Source organism: Sylvia atricapilla, chromosome 16 (genome assembly GCF_009819655.1).
Source record: "Sylvia atricapilla isolate bSylAtr1 chromosome 16, bSylAtr1.pri, whole genome shotgun sequence".
NCBI classification, from domain to species: Eukaryota; Metazoa; Chordata; class Aves; order Passeriformes; family Sylviidae; genus Sylvia; species Sylvia atricapilla.
In genome coordinates this window covers 5,643,078-5,659,117 of record NC_089155.1, presented here as the reverse complement: position 1 = coordinate 5,659,117, position 16,040 = coordinate 5,643,078, and the positions used below count along the sequence as shown (strand labels likewise).

The 16,040-nt window shown below is 58.8% G+C and overlaps 2 protein-coding genes and 2 long non-coding RNA genes across 5 annotated transcripts; 2 read left to right on the top strand and 2 right to left on the bottom strand.

Annotated features, from left to right (window-relative positions):
• Positions 1 to 54: 54 nt before the first annotated feature.
• LOC136368414 (uncharacterized) lies at positions 55 to 1,785 on the top strand. The gene is made up of 2 exons (XR_010744845.1): positions 55 to 566; positions 1,067 to 1,785. It is a non-coding gene; the product is annotated as an uncharacterized lncRNA (long non-coding RNA).
• On the bottom strand, positions 558 to 4,636 carry LOC136368413 (neuritin-like). The gene is made up of 3 exons (XM_066330601.1): positions 4,572 to 4,636; positions 4,009 to 4,156; positions 558 to 1,521 (listed from the first exon to the last, which is right to left on the bottom strand). The coding sequence occupies exons 1-3, from the start codon at positions 4,612 to 4,614 to the stop codon at positions 1,296 to 1,298; spliced, it is 417 nt and encodes a 138-aa protein (XP_066186698.1). The 5' UTR covers positions 4,615 to 4,636; the 3' UTR covers positions 558 to 1,295.
• Positions 4,637 to 5,670: 1,034 nt separating this feature from the next.
• On the bottom strand, positions 5,671 to 13,723 carry LOC136368411 (uncharacterized). Of its 2 annotated transcripts, XR_010744844.1 has the most exons (3): positions 13,625 to 13,723; positions 7,034 to 7,111; positions 5,671 to 6,914 (listed from the first exon to the last, which is right to left on the bottom strand). It is a non-coding gene; the product is annotated as an uncharacterized lncRNA (long non-coding RNA). The 2 variants fall into 2 exon arrangements; XR_010744843.1 differs by having other exon boundaries at positions 5,671 to 7,111.
• DBNDD2 (dysbindin domain containing 2) lies at positions 8,810 to 15,758 on the top strand. The gene is made up of 4 exons (XM_066330598.1): positions 8,810 to 8,957; positions 13,638 to 13,796; positions 14,249 to 14,392; positions 15,169 to 15,758. Exons 1-4 carry the CDS (start codon positions 8,915 to 8,917, stop codon positions 15,375 to 15,377), a joined length of 555 nt encoding a protein of 184 aa, XP_066186695.1. The 5' UTR covers positions 8,810 to 8,914; the 3' UTR covers positions 15,378 to 15,758.
• The last annotated feature ends 282 nt before the right edge of the window (positions 15,759 to 16,040 follow it).

Here is a 16,040-nt window from a genome sequence, read left to right as displayed (position 1 = left end):
ACCAGCTGCTCTGTCCTGGCTTATTTCTTGGAATTTGCCCCAGTTTCTTCATTATCTCCTGCTGCTGCTGCAGGAGCAGGGTTGAGGGATAGTGAAGGTAAGAGGAAGAACACGTGAATGCCAGAGGAAAGCAGCATGATCCAACACCACTGTCAGGAAAAAGATCCTTTGCTCTAGAAGCTTGCCCACTGCCTGCAATGCCTCTGGTGGGATCTATGGAGTTAGCAGCTTCTCTGCTCACACTGTGAGCACACACCCCAGGGCCCCGTGCAGCCAGGCAGGGCACAGAGGTCCATCAGCATCCTTAAAACACAGACTGCCTTAGGCTAGCCAATGTTGTGTTTCTCCAATGTATGCAGAAATCACTTGCAAACACTTCTCTGTTCCAAACACTTCCATGCTTGTACTGAAGCTGCAAAATTGACCACACTCTGAGCCACAAAGGAGACAAGAGGAGACTGTGCTGTCGAGCAAGACCCAGGACAAATAACTTCTGCTATGTTTTTGGCTCTACAACAAGCTTTAATATTCTGGAATTACACACTTCTACCCACAGCTGCTTACAGGTATCTTGGGGTAAGCTTTAAAGCAGAAGAGTTGCTATAAATCCCTTTTGTCCTCCAGCTTGATACTCCCTCTCTCCCTAAATATTTTTCACCTCTGTCCTTAGAAAAGGGATTTACACATAACACAGAAGTTACTTGGGAATTCATTTGTGTGCAAGAGAAGTCATGCAATTGTGATTATTGTTCAGCAGGGGTTTTACCACGTCCTTAAAGAGAAAAGACCAGTACAGGGCAGTAAGATCTCCCTTCAGCCTGTGACAGGACAGATACCATCCCCTGCACCTTGTGGAGCAGTGGGAAAAATACCCATCTTGTTTTGAGTGCCCAAACCAGAACCCTGGAGAGTTGATCTGGTGGAAAGAATCAGCAAAGTAAATAGGTTTCCTTCCAGTTGCCATAAAAGAGTGCAGAAGTGTCCAGCATTCATCCTTTTCCCAGAACTTATCATTTCTCCCCACATCCTGTGCCCTGTATTTACAAGTTCTCAAATTTCCCGAAAGCCAGCTCTGTGCCTTGAGGCAGAAGGGGACAGGAGTTATTCCAAAGTACAGAGAAATTTCAACACCCTGGAGATGCTGCTGAGCTCTTCCATGTCTCACAGGTGCAGGATGGAGCCGGGAGTTTCTGAGCTCCACAGAGTGTATTCCTCAAAGGTTTGGAAAATAGATCTGAAAGATGCCACACCACACACTGCCACAGCTTTTGTTGGGACACTCACAGAGCTGCAGTTTATAAGTTCAGCCAAGTGACGATGAGGGGGATGCTGAGGATGGAAATGTTGGGAACGTGGGTCCAGGCAAAGCTTTGGGCCATGCTGGGGCTGCAGAGGTCAAACAAGCTGCCTTGAAATTTGGTTTTTTGGGACTCCCTTCTCAACATCTCCCAGACAGCTGCTGCTTCCTTCTGGCACTCCCAGAGCACCGTCAGGGCACAGGTGTGGAATTCATCCCAATACCTGCAGCCATGGAGACACCACAATGTCAGTCCCTTTGCACTCCCACACTGCTGGATGCCAGGCAGAGCCTTGCTGCCCTGAGCCTGCCCTCTGAGCAGCAACAACCCTCGTGTTTTCTGCAAGTTGCCCAGACTATTCATCCCCTCCATCATCTGCCAGAGCATCTTGGCTAAAACTCCAAATCTCAAAACACTGAAATTATTTATTCATTTTTTTACCCTTTTCTCTGGAAGTCAATAAAATCCATTATTTTCCATCAACAAATGTTTAGCTGAGTATCTCACACAGGCTGCAAACAAAGGCCCAGCACATCTCATTCATCACTTTCTCTAAGCAGAGTCAAGGGCAACTGGGAGCACAAAGCATGCAGAAGGACAAGAGCTCCCACAGGCTGTCACAGCTTTTACTGAGGTACGGGCAGGGGCAGGAAAAGTTATTCACAGTGTTCTCATTAGAATCATCTCCATTTATCTGCTGGGTATTGCTTTCACAAGTAGAAGCTATTCAGTGGAAAGACGTTTTGGGGAGTACCAGAGGGAGAAGACAAAACAGGCAAAGACAACCCGTGGTCCTGTGGGAATAAAGCAGGACCTGTCCTCTGCTGTCCTGTCCCATATGGGCTGGGGCTGGGCACCATGCCCAGCTCCCTGCAAGCCAGGAGACAGGAGTCTGGAGGACAGGAGCAACTGCTCTTGACACCTTTGCTGTGTCTGCCAACACACCAGGCACACATGCCACCCGTCAGGAAGGGGATGCAGCCCAGCTGGCTGAGAGGGGACACTGTGCACCTGAAAAGGACAGCACGGTGCTGTCCGTGTGCACTGTGCTGGAGATGACACTTGGTGCAGACAGGCAAACCTGAGCACTCTGCTTGCTTAGAGCCGGGGCTTACGTCAGAACGCCAGCTGTGAGGGAGTTCATTAAACTGAGTCACTGTGGCAGAATAAACGTCCCCAGATAATGAGAAAAGCTGGTGCCAACCCTGGCAACCTCCGGCGCTCGCTCCCGATCTGCAGCAGCAGCAGGCAGCTCTGACAGGTAAGAGTTAAACCTGACCCATGTCTTCAGGCAAAACCAGCTCGGGGAAGGTGGAGGGGAACGGCAGCTCCGGCCTGGATCTGCTCTCAGCTGGGATGGCAATTCCCAGCGATTCACCTTTCCCAGCCCATCTGCTCAGGCTGCTGGTGAGCCCGGCCGGGCTGGGGCAGCGCTGCACACCGAGCTGAGACACCGGCAGCCCCCACAGCAGCTCCTGGCTCCCTGTTCATCCCTCACCCACCCTCCTGGAGAGGGGACCACGGCACCAGAAATGCAACAGCAGTGGATAAGGCTGAGCGTTGAAGGCAAATAATTCAGGGATATTTCCTGGCAGGAAGCTTCTGGCCGGGGAAGATCCCAGGAGCTGTCCGGCGATGGTCTGTGCCTCTGAGCTGTAAGAAAAACTCAGCTCACACATTTCACACGAGCTTCAGCAAAGGAATCGCTCCCTCAGCCAGCAGCAGCATGGGCTGGCCTGACTTCTTGGGTGTTTTCTAATACCAAGAAGCCTCCTTTACAAAACCCAAACAACCAAAAAGTATCAATTCTGTCCAAACCAGAGCAGTTCTCATTTCAGCCCACCCACAGGCAGGCCCCAGGGAGGCTGCTCATCCTGATCCAGGCTGTCTCCTGGAGAAGGGGGATTACAGAGCAGGTCACAGCCTGCAGGGTGGTTTCCAGCAGCTCAGAAAGCATGACCCCAGGGCACTCAGCCCTCCACCTTGCTCTGCCAGGTTTCCACCGCCCCCAGGTATGTGGGTTTTCCCTTCACTGCTGTCTGCATTACCTTGTAACTCCTGTTCACTTCCCACAGCTCGCTGTGGATGCAAAGCTGCCTCCATTTAGCTCTGCAAACATTTTACATCCACCTTGCAGCTTCTGCTCATCTGCTTTTTAAGTGGACCTTTCTCTAAACCTCCCCAACACCATCTCTCATTACCCACCTCTTCTTCAGTTCTGTTTAAGTTAGCATCCTCCCAATACCGTCATCTCAGGGCATCGCTACAAACTCGGACAAACCAGGGCTGGGACAAATCCAAGCCTGAAGGATGAAGGGTCTAGAAGGTAGGGAGAAAGCTTGTCTTGGGCAGCAGCGGTGCCCGGTGCAGGCTGCTCCCGGCAGCGCTGGGCACTGGGGCAGAGCACTGCCTGAACCCCGGGGTCCAGGGGCGATTTTCCTGAGGTGCAGAGCAGGTCCTGGCTGCAGGCATGCGGGGTCTGATGGGAGCACTGCTGGGGGCTGGAGCTGCTGCCAGGGACCAGGGATACAAACTCCGGTAGGAGACAGGTGATGGATGGATGGACAGACAGAGAAAAGAAGTTCACCGGATCTAAAACCGGAGTGAGGTGTGGAGCACATGCGTGTGTGCAGGCACGACGGGACTCTGGAGGGCAGGAGACTTCAGACGGGCAATGCCAAAAGCCAGGCTGACCATGCACCGTACTCACCTGCAGACTCGGCGCAGCCCCTGCAGCTCGATGCCCTCCTCCTCCTCGTACGTGGCCATGCTGTCCCCCAGCTTGAGGACGCAGTCCGAGAGGCCCCGGTAAGCGTCGGCGCAGGCGGGTCCCGCTGCCAGCAGCCCTGCGAGGTGCCCTGCCAGCACCGGGGGCCGAAGTGAGCACCGGCACATCTGGGGACAGAGCGCACCTCTGCCCCGCGGTGTCCCGGCTCGGCGAGCGACCCCTTTCATGCAAGGACAGCCTCGACCGCCCGCCGACCCCCGGCTGTGCCCGGCGTTGTCGGGCTTTGCGCAGATCCCGGCGGACACGGGGCGACCCGAGCCCAGTCAGCCCGGGCTGCCATCCCGACACCCGCACCCCCGGCCCGGGGCGGGGGACAGTGACCGGCGGGAGGACGGGCAGCGGGACCCGCCGGGAGGAGCCGCGCGGACCCTGCCCGGGCGAAGGGAGGGAGGAAAGGGACACCTCATCGCCTCGCCCCCTCCCCACGGGCACCCCAGACACCGCCCGGTCCCCCCGCGCCGACCCCCGCCCGGGCATCCCCTCACCCAGGGCGAGGAGCAGCACGGCCGGGCCCCGCCGCTGCCCCATCCCTGCGCTGGGCTCGGGCTCCAGCCCGGCTCTCGCTGCCGGTGCCGGTGCCAATGCCGGTGCCAGTGCCGGTGCCCGCGCTACCGGGGCCGCCAGCGCTCCCCTCCCTCCCGCCTCCGCGGGGAGGGCACCCGGCCCCAGTCGCCGCTAATGAGCGGCTTCGGCCGCGGCTAATTAAGGAAGGGGCTGGGCCGAGGCTAAGGAGCGTCCAGGAGCACCCCCGGCCCCGCGGCCCCGGGATCCCGCAGCTCTCCGCATCGCCGGGACTCCCCGGCAGCACCCACCGCTGCCCACACTCCGCATCCACCTGCAGGCACCAGCGCCCACAGTGCCCCGGTACCACCACCCTCATCCCAAAGGCCCCCACCTCCTGCCCGCCACAGCCTCTGCTGTTCTCTCCAAGCGTGACACGAGTCGGGGACATGGGACAGTGCCCGCTGCCAGCAGCAGGATTCTGGGCAGCGCGAAGATCTTTTCGCTTGGCTTGAGTCTCTTGAACAGCACAAGAGAGCACAATGAAGGGGTGGGGAGCAAAGCCCAGAGCGTTTGAAGGGTCAAAGCCTTAACCATCAACACCTACAGCTCCAAAACCTGCCCAGACCCTCCACCTTGCTCTACCTGGCTCCAGCAATTCCCAAGGCTGCATGGCCTTTGTAGCATCAATTGGGATTTTGCAGGTCTGTGGCCTGATCCCAGCTCTTGCTCCAGGAATCCCTTTGGTTGCAGCAGGAAGGGGAACAGAAACTTTCCTGCCTGCTTTAGTGACATTGTGTGGAAGCTGGTCGTGTCAGATCCCTCTTTTTGCTGGTGACAGCTTTGCTCTTGGGGACCCTGTTTTGCACCAGCACATGAACACTAGTACCAGGACCTTCAAAAGTGGGACCCTTCTGTCCACAGGTGCCCTCATCCCCAGGGCAGCTGTGCCACCACCCCCAGACACCTCCAGCCCCAGGAACCCAGAGCAATTGGAAAGCACAACTCTGCAAACACTGTATGTACCCAAAGAGCTGGGGGGTGAAAACCAAAGACTATTTCTTTACAAAAGATCAACAAAAATAACGAACTACAACATTTATTTACAGACGAGTGCCACGTGCTGCATCTTCATCAGTCCTGGAGGAAAAGCAAGCAGCATGATCACTTCAGTCAGGCATGTTCCGTTTGACACCAGCCTGGGACATGCAGGGGAGAGCCTGTCCCAGAGGTGTCACCACATGGCCACAGCTACCTGCAGGGACAAGCCAGCCCCAAGGGCTCTTCCCACGAACCTGCAGGATGTCCCAGGACACACGGCTGCTCCATGGCACTAAGAGCAAAGTCTATGCAGAACAGCTCAGCTGCCCGTAAAGAAGTGGGATACGATCAAGGAGAAATTCTTCTGGGACAGGCACCCTCTACCAGCCCTGCCTGCTCCTTCTTTGGCCAAGGCTGGTGTCCTGCTGCCCACACACGACCGCCCAGCTCTAGCTGCTCTCATGCCAGCAGCTGGCAAGCAGGGACGTCTGTAATGATGTGGGGCCCGAGGATGCAGGGACGTGACACCTCGGGGGCTTGGCAGGAGCCTCCCACAGCACCACACAGGGACTGTTAGCACTGGGACAGGGATTCTTCTCTGGGGACAGGACATGGCCAAGGAACCGGCTGGCTGCAGGCATGGAGTGGTGCTGCAAACCCCATCCAGGCTCCCCCCACCTCGCCTCGCCTGAGGAGATTCTCGTTTCTCGGCAGTCACATTCCTTTGAGGGTGTTTATGGCTTTTCTGTCTCCCCGCTGTCCCAGGCTAAAATCTCCCCTTTTAAGGGAGCCACAGGACCAGGGGTTGTTGGAGCTTTGCCGGCTGCAGGCTGCTCCTTTGCAGTCTATCGCTTCATTTACTGGAAAAGCAGCCTTGCCTTGCTTTGTTTTTTCTCTTGACTCCACGATTTTCTGATGGAGTCAAGCTGCAGCTCACTCCCAGCCCCATCCACACACGCCTCCCAGGGAATAAGATGCATTTACACCAGCAAGTGATTCACCTGTGCCTGGAAATGGTTTGCCTTTCCCTTAGCTGCCGATTCCTCCCCATTCCATCCTCACCCCGCAGCTCCCTGACTCACCTCCCAAACCTTTAATAAACCGGAAAAACCTGAGCAGGGAGAGCTGGAGGAACAAGTCACCTCACATTTTCTCACAGTGACAGGTGGACTTTGATGCTGCCCACCCTGGGGTCTTTTGGCAGGAGCTGGACTCCGTGTCGTGCAGAGAAGAGGTGACATTCCCACCTGGGCTCGTGACCTGGGCATTTGCGGTCAGGGCGAGGGCTGCTGAAACAAGACAGTGCTGTGAGCCCGCACTGGAGGCACAAGGGAGGCAGGGATGCTGCGGCAGCCGAGACAGACCCTGCAGCTTTCTGGCAAGACTTATGCTTAGGGCTCCGCACCAGAAGTGGAGACTCTCCACTGACTCCAGCGTCACTTCTGTCCCCTCTTACCTTTTGGCTCGGGGCAAGCACACTTTGCTACGAGGAAAAAAAAAAAGTCATTATGCAGAGCTGACTTGCCTGCAATGGTTTAATTGGAATAAAATGTGTGCCCCGCTGAGCGGCACGGCTTGTGCTGAAGAGCCAGGATGAGTCAGGCTCGGTGCCGATGATATCAGTGCTTTTCCAACGCCCTCCCGGCAAGGCGGGATGAAGGGGCCACGACAGCGAGGGGCCTGGGAACGTGTCACTCTGCACGGGCAGCACCCACATGTGCCGTCCCCACAGCGGGGATTCGGGATGCAGTGAGCTCCGGGGACCTCGGGGTGCTCCGGAAACCCGTGTGCACACAAACAGCCTCCACGCCTCGCAGCAGCGGCTGGTGCCAAAAGACACAGACGTGTCACATAGCAGAGACCTGAGCTAATTCCCCGGCCCTGCCTCCTCGGCCCTCCGCTGGCAGGCCCGGCCGGGGCAGGGCAGGGGGCAGTAGGGACGGTGCCGACGGGCTGATGCTGCCCGGAGGCCACTCGGAGCTGTGAACAAGCCAGCGCCGGCAGGTGCCCGGCAGAGATTTGGTCATGAAGCTGCTCAGAGACCATAAGCCCCCCACTGGTGCTACACCAGCCTGGTCCCCCCAAACCGCAGTGCTGGCATCCCACACTACGTGCAAACATCGGGCAGGAAGGATTGGGAGTGCTTATGGATAGAGATAAACATTTACATGGACAAAATTCAAAACCACCGTGATAGCTGGAGGCAGCCCCAGGGTGCAGGCTCCGGGTACCCAGCACAAAGCCGGTTTTCGGCAGCAGGAGGGTCCCAGGAGACATAGGGGGAACAGCAAAGCAACAGTAGCCAAAATAGAGCTGGGACACAAACAATACCCAGTTATCTTTTGTTAGCAGAGAGTGAGAGGAACACACTGAGATCGGGACAGGCGGGACACACCACCGACACTGGAAACTCCCTTCCAGCCACAGCAAAGGGCACAGTGGATGTCCCCCATTCCGGCTTGGCAGTGACCAGGCTCCGCGCAGAGCTGGCGCTGGGCACGGCGAGGCACTGACTCACCCTGCTGAGACACAGGAAGGAGGCGGCGGCCAAGTCCTTGGCTCGGCCAAGGAGCAGCCCTGATGTGCAGGGCTGAACGTGGGAGAAAGCACTCCAGAGTGGGGTCTGCTGGGGATAAGGGTCTCACGAGGCCAGGAGTGAGATGGGGAAGGCCCGTCCATACATCATGCTGTCCTCTCTCCCGCGTCAGCTGGGCATTTTGAGAAGATAAGCAAAGAAAAAGCAAGCACGAATGGTAACTGTTCTCCCTGCCCAGGCAGAGCCCCTGCCTCCCCCCGCCTCCCCCTGCCCACCTCCTGCCCCTGCCGGAGCAGGGCACCTGCCGCCCACCACTGCGGGCACGGATCACTGCCTGGGGCGGCTGTGCTGGGGAACGACCCTCTGCAGGGACCCTTCGGGCCAGGGACCCCGCATGGGGACGCTCCGTGGGCCCCGGCAAGGCAGAGGACCGGGCACCGCGCACGGGGACACTCTCTCCACGGAGCCAAGGGACCCTTCACGGGGACCTTCCGATTCTCCCCGTGGAGCAGAGACTCTCTCCCCGCCGCAGGACTCGGGGCGGCCCCGGCAGCGGCGGTGCGGGACCCCGGCGGGGCAGCAGGCGGGAGGCGCGGCCGCGGTGCCGCGGTGATGGGCGCGCCGGTACCGCCCCGTGCCGCGCCGAGCGCCGCCCCGCAGCGCGCCTTGGGAGAGCGGCGGCGGCGGGGGGGACCCGCACTGAGCCCCGTCCCCCCGCCCGGCCCGGCCCGGCCCGCTCGCAGCAGCCGCATGTCGGGGCCCGGGGCGCAGAGCCGCAGCCGGCGGCTGCCCGGTAAGTGCCGGCCGCGGGGTGGGCTGTGCGGGATGGGAGCGGGGCACCGCGCCGGGCGGGCGGGCAGGGTGCCACGTCCCCTCCATCCTCCCCGCAGCGCCCACCTGATGCCCCCGGCAAAGCGGCTGTGCCTCACCTGCCGCCCCCGAAGCCTCCAGCCCCGACCGCCCCCGAGCCTCTCGCTTCACCAACCTGCTGCCGGCCGCGCTGCCCGGCTGCTTTAGGGCAGGGGCTGCCCGGGGAGCTCCGTGCCTGGGACGGGGATGCTCGGGGAGCGGGGGGATTTGAGGAACACCTGCTTGGGAAGTGGCAGAGCTCGGGAACCTGTTGGGTCACGGGCTCGTTTTGGAGTGGTATCGGCAGCCCCCAGAGCCCCGCGGCTCCCGGAAGGAGCGGATCCCCCCGTACCCGCAGGGCTGAGGATGCTGAGCAGAGCAAACTCAGTGGCGAGCGGCAGCCGGGGGAGCGGGGCTTGTAGAGGAGCAGCCTGCCAGGCACCGTGCCCGGGTCGTGCCTGCCGTGCCTCGGGCACCGCGCTGCCCCGTTCTCATGCTTCTCCTCGCATGAAAGGAAGCAGGGCCCCGCAAATAGCAGGGTCTTATGACACAGCCTCTGCCGGGGAAGAGCTCCGGGCGGCAGGGAAGGATATTTTTAGTGCTGAGACGCAGGGGATTTGGAGATCGCTCGGAGGAGTGCAGGAGATGAAACCACGGCACACACAGGGGTTACGAGGTGCCATGTCCTCTCTCTCCATTCCCCCCCGCCGCTTTTCCCAGCAAGCAGCCCTGCCAAAACCACTGCCTCCCTCGCACTCGCCTGGTGCATTTCCTCTCATCAGGACTAGGGTTATTTTTTGCTGTGCTGCAACACGAGGTCAGACGTGCCGATGGGGAACTGTGCAGGGCATTAACACTCAGGCAGCCGGCGTCTGAGCATCCCACCTCTGCATGGCCTGACCCTGCGTGATTCTCTGGGGCTTTCCAGCTCTCCTCATCAGCTGCTTCTCCCAAGGCTGAAGGAGCTGAGAGCCCTTGGGGTTATCCTTGTTCCACAGGGGCTGTGCTGGGGCAGAGTGACAGGGAAAGGATTGCTATCTCTGCACAGACTCGCAGAAGATGCCGTGGCAGCTGAGGAGCTGCACTGCCCCCCACCCATCTCCTCACAGATCTGGGCGGGGGGGAAGGTGCATTCTGGCAAGTTGGGAGCAGTGGGCCATACGGGGCTTCTCTGGAGGAGCAGAGCCAGGGTTTTGGGCTCCAGGAAGGCTCAGGGAGAAGGGTAAAAGCCAGCTTACTCCAGCCCTTTCATTCATTAGAGAACTGACCCATGCTTGGTTAAACTCTGCTCACCTTCTCAGCACCTGCTGCTCCTTTCCACTGCCCATATTATTTTTCAGGACCTTCTTTAAATCCCTCGAAATCTCTGCAAGATACTGCAGAGCTGTGGCCTCAAGAAAAGGCCATTCCCATCCTCTCTTGGCCTTGTGCCTTCAGTAACAATCCTTCTCCCAACACAAACACACCCCTCCTATTTACCGGCACAGAGGGGGGTGTGCCGGGATCCTGTTGGCCACGAGGAAAGAAACGCTCGTTCCCTCCCAGTGGAAAGGCAGCTGGGTCCGAGCACACCCTGAGCTGGTACACCCAGCACCCTCCAGCCCTGTCTGGCCCCTGCCCCATCCAAACTGCATCGCAGGAGTTGCTCCTTTCCCAGGCCTTTGGTGAAGGTGTGGGTGGGAGAGCTGACAGAGCTTTGCCTCTCAGCCAACCCTCCCACGCCTTTCCCCACCACAGCGTGGCCACGAGCCCACACAACGTGCGGAGTGGTGGCTCCTCGGTGTGCCCTGGCAGGGCACAGGGACCACTGCGGCCATCGTCCTCGCCCACAGCCCGCCCTGTGGCCATCTCCCTAGCAGCAGGTGACAAGGAAATCCCTGCCTGCCCTTCCTGCGGGGGATCCTGCCCTGTCCTGCCCGCCCAAACTCCGCACCAGTGTTTGGCCCCAGTTCCTCTCCACACTGCGCTGGCGAAGGAGCCGTGAGAGCCGGAAGGATCTGAAGGCAGCGGGGCGCTCGGAGCCGCCGCAGCCACGCTGGGCGGTTCAGGCAGCGGGGCAGAGCCTGGCTCGGAATGCTGATCAGCCTCCAGCCCCTTGGCTGAGCGGGCTGGAGTAATAACCATGACAATAGTAATAAAAGCCAGGCCACCAGCAGGTACCGACAGATCCCCCACGGTGCACAGGGCCCGCATTGTGTGTGCGAACGTGTCCCGCGGTGGGAACATGCCAGCCGGATGAGACAATCCCCGCGACTGACAGCCACGGAGTGTGACCGGCCGTCACATGGGGAAGGGCCGCGGCAGGGAACGCCGCGCTCCTTTATTTCCCCGGCGAGGGTGGCCGAGGGGCAGCCACACTGGCAGGGCTGTTCGCTCCCCCTGGGCCCGGCAGAGCCCTGCGAGGGGGGAAGGCTCCATCCCCGACTCTCACCGCGGTCACGGGTCAGGCAGGGCCAAGCACAGCCCCAGCTGCTGTCTCCCGCTGCCGGCGTTCCTTACATAATGGGATCTCAGTGCTCGTGCCCAACTCCCCGACCAGAGCTCGAAAACAAGTTCATAAACAGGTCCTGCTAATTTCTCCCTCAAGAGAAACCCTGGCGCCCACAGGAATGCCGCCACCAGCAGCCGTCATCACTCTCCCCAAGGACACTTTGAGTATCGGTCACGTGCTGGAGAGAGCATTAACAGCCCAGATCAGCCACATTCACGGCACTCGAGACAGCACTCAAGAGCGTTTTGGTTTATTTTGTATTTGCACTGCAGAAGGATCACTGGTCCTTACCTCCACACTAAGGTCCCTTTGGCAAGACCTACCGTGGAAAGCTGGTGTGTCACCCTGAATCCCGGAGCCAGCAGAGCCTCTGCCCTGAGCCCAGCCTCTCTCCAGATGGAGCCCGGTGGAGTCTCCTCGGTGTGGTGAACGGCGGCAGTTTGCCATGGATTCAGCACAGCTGGGCTGGGGAGCACAGCTCTGCCTGGGACAGCCAGCTGCTAAAGGGAGACAGCTCCATAACTGGTGCCTTGATCACCCCCTCCTTTTCCCCGGCTCCATTCTGTTCTGCAGATAGCACAGGGAGGCTGGAGGTTTTTGCTGTACCCCAGTGGCACTGGCCTGCAGCCACCTAGTGAACTGGCTTTCCCAGGAGGAAAAGTTCACTGGCACCATCATCTGGGCCCTGCACTGAGCCTCAGCATCACAGCAGGCACCAGTGCTTTGGTTAGTCATACCAAGACAAAGACCTCTTCAAGCAGCCTGGGCTGCTGCCCCAGGCATTGCAGGAAGGCGCTGAGCAGCCAGAAGAGGCCCAGAGCCTCTTCCCGAGAGTATGGTGAGTCGCCCTGAGTCAGGTGCATCCCCACGTGGTGCTGCCAGCCCAGCCCAGCCCGCCAGGGCAGGCACCTGCAGATTACGGGGTTTCACTGAAGGATGCCCTAGAAACGGGATGTGGACAAGCCCTGGAAGAGCTCTCAGGAAGATGTGACATTGATCTCCATGACCCCTCACCAGGATCACCACCTTTCTCCTACATGGTTCCCGTGCGGCTCCATGCTGCTGGCAGCCAGCTCCCCTGCTGTCCTTGCCCCTGCCCCTGTTCCTGCCAGACAGGGTGGGGATGCTGCTCCCTCTGTTCTCTCCTCCCCAGACTGAAGGAGCAGAGGGTTTGGGCTGTGCTCAGGCAGAGCACAGGATGTTTGTTTGGTTTCCTTGGTTATTACACTGCCTGCTCCAATAATCACATTTTCCTTCTGCTGGTTGGGCCAAGCCCAGCAGAAGGGAAATGTGGAATGGCTGAGGTCAAACACCAGCCTGGGAACAGCTGGGGCCACCAGCCACAGCCTCTATGTGCCATTTGGGTCCTTGCTATTTTGAGTACCCAGCCCAAAATGAAGTTACCAAGACCAGGGATGCAGCAAAAAGCTCCTTCAACAACAGCCCAAGGGCTCCCATCACTCCCTCCCGTGAGCTGGGGTCACAGGCACCGGCAGTGAACTGCGCGAGGAATTACAGGAATGAAAATGTTTGTGCAGGCAGAAGCCAAGCTGGCTGTGAGCGGGGGTGTGAGCGGGAGCCTGCGAGCGTGGGCGCGGCTGCATTTAGAGTGACGGTGGTGGCGGGGGTGTGCACAGGCGGGGCTGTGCACGGGCAGGGGTGACAGGGTTGCTGATGCCTTTTGTTCCTTATACATCCTTCAGCCCAGAAAGCCTGGAGCGCTAAGGCCAGCTCTTGACCCTGGGAGTTCCCCTGCTCGTTAGCATTCTCAGCCAGCCCTCTGGTAGCAAGGAAACTGAAACTCGAACGTGTGCAAACCGCGGCGGATCTCACACCGGCTCCCTTTCCCCCTTGATAGATAATTCCCTTCAGCAGTGGTGAGCACAGTGTATGAGCTCCCCATTCCTGGCTGCCCTGCAGCTCAGGGGAGGGATCTGAGGCTCCAGCACAGCAAGTGCTGGTGACGCTGCTGTTCTGGTGTGTAACATCTATCCACGGTGACTAAACCAATGTGTGCTGGTAAAGCAGAGCAGAAGGGAACCACCAAGCATCCAGCACAGCCATGCAGTGTGAGCTGGGACAGGCTCACAGACAGCCCTGCCTGGTCCAACTCTCCTCACCTTCCCTCCCCAGCTGACATGGAGCAGGCCCAGAGGAACCTGGATGCTGAGCAGATGCAGCAGCAGCAGCAGATGAAACTACGGGACCGGCAGAAATTCTTTGAGGAGGTTTTCCAGCATGATGTGGATTTCTTCTTCCCAATGTCTCACCTGCAGATAGAGCACCGGAGACGTACGTGCTGGGGGCACCAGCAGGGGCTGGGGGTGTTTCAGGGGACAGTGACACGGGTTGGAGATTGGTGGGACATCCTCAGTCTAAACAGGATATTCATATCCTGAACCAAGATGGGACCACACTGGCTGTGTGTGGGTGTGCTGTGGATTACTCCTGGTGCCTGTGCCCCTTAACTGAAGGCACATGGGCACCCAGGCTGGCATCCTGTAGAGTCTGGCTTTGGGCAGGCTGCATTTTGGGGCAGGGACAAGGACTGCAGTCACAGAGCAGGGGCTTCCAGAGAGATGTTTGAATAAAACATGATTTTCCTGGGACCTCTTACCAGCAAGAAGAATTCAGTTCCCTGTGGCAAGGCTGGTCTCCCACCTCAGGATCCTGCTTGCACAGAGCTGATGGTGCCCTTTGCTTGGCACTATCACTCACCTTTTTGGTGGCCTCTGTCTCTGCAGCCCCCTTAGGCAGCATTTCCTCCATGGAGGTGAACGTGGACATGCTGGAGCAGATGGATGTGCTGGACCTGTCAGACCAGGACACAGTGGATGTATTTCTGGGCTGTGGGACAGAGGAGAGCAGCGTTGCTGGGTCTCTGCCAGGTATGTGCAGTCCCAAACCCTTTGTGGGCCAGGCTGGAAGCCCTTCCTGCCCTCAGTGCCCACATTGACTCATTCCTCAGCCCCAGCGACCCTGCGGGCAGATCCATACCCACCCAAAGGCAGACATTGGTGCTGGGTCTGAAGCTGGAGGGACCTCAAACTGGGCTGTTCCACATCAGTATCCACCTCCACAGCCCAGACATACAGACCCCTGTAAATACTTTGTGTTGCAGAAGACTGAAGAGCCCAGGGACCTTCCAGAGTCTATGAGTCAAATTCCCTTGCCCCAAAGCTTCTCTGGAGCAGCCAGTGCCTTGTCACAACTCCCAAGGTGCCCACCATGGTGCAGAGCTCATTGTGCTGAGCAGGAAGGCTGCAGAACCTCTCCACCTCCCAGCCAGACCCCAGGGAGCTGGGTTGGGGTCAGCAGGGAAAGCATGGGGTGCCAGCACATTCCTCCCCACTCACACACTGTAGTGAGGTCAAAGCAAAAGTCTTCTTGCCTGCTGCAGCCAACAGCCTCACACAGCATGGCTGTGAGCTGTGCTTGAGGCAAGATGGAAGAGGCTCCACTGCCAAAAACGGGGAAGGAATGTGCAGCAACTGCCCTGAGCCAAGCCGGGGGCGTGAGGTGGGGAATGGCTGCAGCAGCCACATAGGGAGCAGTCAGGAATGCACAGCCCACTTAGGAGTGTCTTGGAGGGGCCATCCATGAAGCTTAGGCAGCAATAAACCTCCAAAAGCCTTTTTCATTCTCATACTGCTCTCTTCTCCAGGGGCAGATGGCAGCCAGTGCCCAGAGGAGATCACCCTGCAAGTGCCCAGCGCAGCGGAGAGCAAGTCTCGCATTTCCTCCACGTCCTCTGCCTCCACGGATTTGAACAGCCTGGACACCAGCGAGGACGGGGCCGAGACCCCCGTGGTGCAGTCGGATGAGGAGGACCTGCAGGAGGACAGTCCCAAAGAGCAGGTGGTGAGAAGCTAGCAGCCAGCTCTGCCCTGCTCCCAGCCTCCTCCCTACGGACTTGCCAGCCCAGAAGGAAAGCTGCTGGTGTTCAGTAAACCCCGTCCTGGACTGCTGCCCTGCCAGAGGGGAGAGATGGTTTTCCCCTCCTCTCCCTCCATGTGTTCTCCTGGCAGCCAAAGGAGAAGGAAAGGGGTGTTGTAAGCTCACAAAATTAACTCTTCAGGCTTTGCTGCTAACACTCCCTGCTTCATCCCCCCCAACATGCTCAGCATCCCACAGCCCCACCATTCCCAGAAAGCCATCCCTTAGGATCCCAGTTCCCCCCACCCTACTGACAAAGGTTCTGTCCAGACAAGCACTTACCAACAGCACAGAGAGAAATAACACTGGTCTAACCAAGCACCGGGTGTGTGTGTCATTGGGAGAAAACAGCACGGGGGGATGAGGGTTCAGAGTGGGTTGGAGCATGGGGAGCAGTGCAAAGCCAGTGTGCTCATTGTGCCATGCACGAGCAAATGAAGCCTCCTGCTGCACAGCCCAGGGATGGTTCCTGTGCCTAGGGCAGGACCACACAGCACAGACCTGGCAGAGAAGGGCTGTTGGTACAGCAGGTCACGATGGTGAGCAGCTCAGGCTCTGCAGAGGGAGCCAGCACAGACACAGCTGGCCTGAGCAGGGCTG

Excerpts from the sequence above, each read along its gene's own strand:
- DBNDD2 (XM_066330598.1), top strand. The coding sequence starts at position 8,915 with ATGTCGGGGCCCGGGGCGCAGAGCCGCAGCCGGCGGCTGCCCG. Across the intron at positions 8,958-13,637 it reads CCGCAGCCGGCGGCTGCCCG|CTGACATGGAGCAGGCCCAG; the intron begins GTAAGTGCCGGC and ends TTCCCTCCCCAG. Across the intron at positions 13,797-14,248 it reads GCAGATAGAGCACCGGAGAC|CCCCCTTAGGCAGCATTTCC; the intron begins GTACGTGCTGGG and ends CTGTCTCTGCAG.
- LOC136368413 (XM_066330601.1), bottom strand. The coding sequence starts at position 4,614 with ATGGGGCAGCGGCGGGGCCCGGCCGTGCTGCTCCTCGCCCTGG. Across the intron at positions 4,157-4,571 it reads CGTGCTGCTCCTCGCCCTGG|GGCACCTCGCAGGGCTGCTG; the intron begins GTGAGGGGATGC and ends CGGTGCTGGCAG. Across the intron at positions 1,522-4,008 it reads GGGCTGCGCCGAGTCTGCAG|GTATTGGGATGAATTCCACA; the intron begins GTGAGTACGGTG and ends CCATGGCTGCAG.